Here is a 748-nt window from a genome sequence, read left to right as displayed (position 1 = left end):
ATTATGCTTTGTTGGAAGGGTCTAATAGATTTTGATTATATCATGCTTGCTTCAGCGGGTTGCCAAGGAACATGGACTGATACTGGTGGACACAAAGTATGAGTTTGGAAGAAGTAGTGATGGCTCAATCTTATTGATTGATGAGGTATGTTATCTTATCTCTTTTTTCCTTGTCTGTCTTTCTTCGAATGCACAGTTGAACGCATATCTGCACAGCTGCCAAAATCATTGATTATAATCATCATCTACTTGTACACATTGTGAATAGATTCATACACCCGATTCCAGCAGATACTGGCTTGCAAGTTCATATGAAAAGCGCTTTCAAAAAGGCCTGGAGCCTGAAAATGTTGATAAGGTTAGTGATTTTGCCTTTTCTTGCCCTCAGTCAGGTTGCATTGGTTTGTAGTACTTTGTTCACTCACATGTTCTGTTTCTTTTAATCCAATAGGAGTTCCTAAGATTGTGGTTCAAAGAGAACTGCAATCCGTATGAGGACGAGGTATTCTTACATCCTCCCAATGTAATTTCTATGTTCCTACTTTATCTGAGAACCTTGCTAAAATTCTTGGTGTCTCGATTGCCTATAATTGTCAGATCCTGCCAGCTGCCCCAGCAGAACTCGTGACTGAATTAGCTTGGCGGTATGTATTTTGATCTGTAAACTTTATTATAAGATTGTTCGAGTCGATGCTTTCGGTATGGAAAGGTACATTGTCTGTGTACATGGTTTAGGCTCTGTGAAATC

General features: G+C 39.3%; 1 protein-coding gene across 1 annotated transcript in view; it reads left to right on the top strand.

Annotated features, from left to right (window-relative positions):
* The window catches only part of LOC17874361 (phosphoribosylaminoimidazole-succinocarboxamide synthase, chloroplastic), a 2,202-nt gene extending 1,545 nt beyond the window's left edge, over window positions 1–657 (top strand). The window contains exons 5-8 of the mRNA XM_006279197.2: window positions 56–145; window positions 269–358; window positions 452–502; window positions 598–657. Coding sequence (XP_006279259.2) covers window positions 56–145; window positions 269–358; window positions 452–502; window positions 598–657 — 291 coding nt within the window. The remainder of the gene's footprint in view (window positions 1–55; window positions 146–268; window positions 359–451; window positions 503–597) is intronic.
* Window positions 658–748: the final 91 nt, after the last annotated feature.

The sequence above is a fragment of the Capsella rubella genome, unplaced genomic scaffold (genome assembly GCF_000375325.1).
Source record: "Capsella rubella cultivar Monte Gargano unplaced genomic scaffold, Caprub1_0 scaffold_43, whole genome shotgun sequence".
Taxonomy (NCBI): domain Eukaryota; kingdom Viridiplantae; phylum Streptophyta; class Magnoliopsida; order Brassicales; family Brassicaceae; genus Capsella; species Capsella rubella.
Note: the sequence above shows the minus strand (reverse complement) of the source record. Positions and strands in the feature narration are given on the sequence as shown.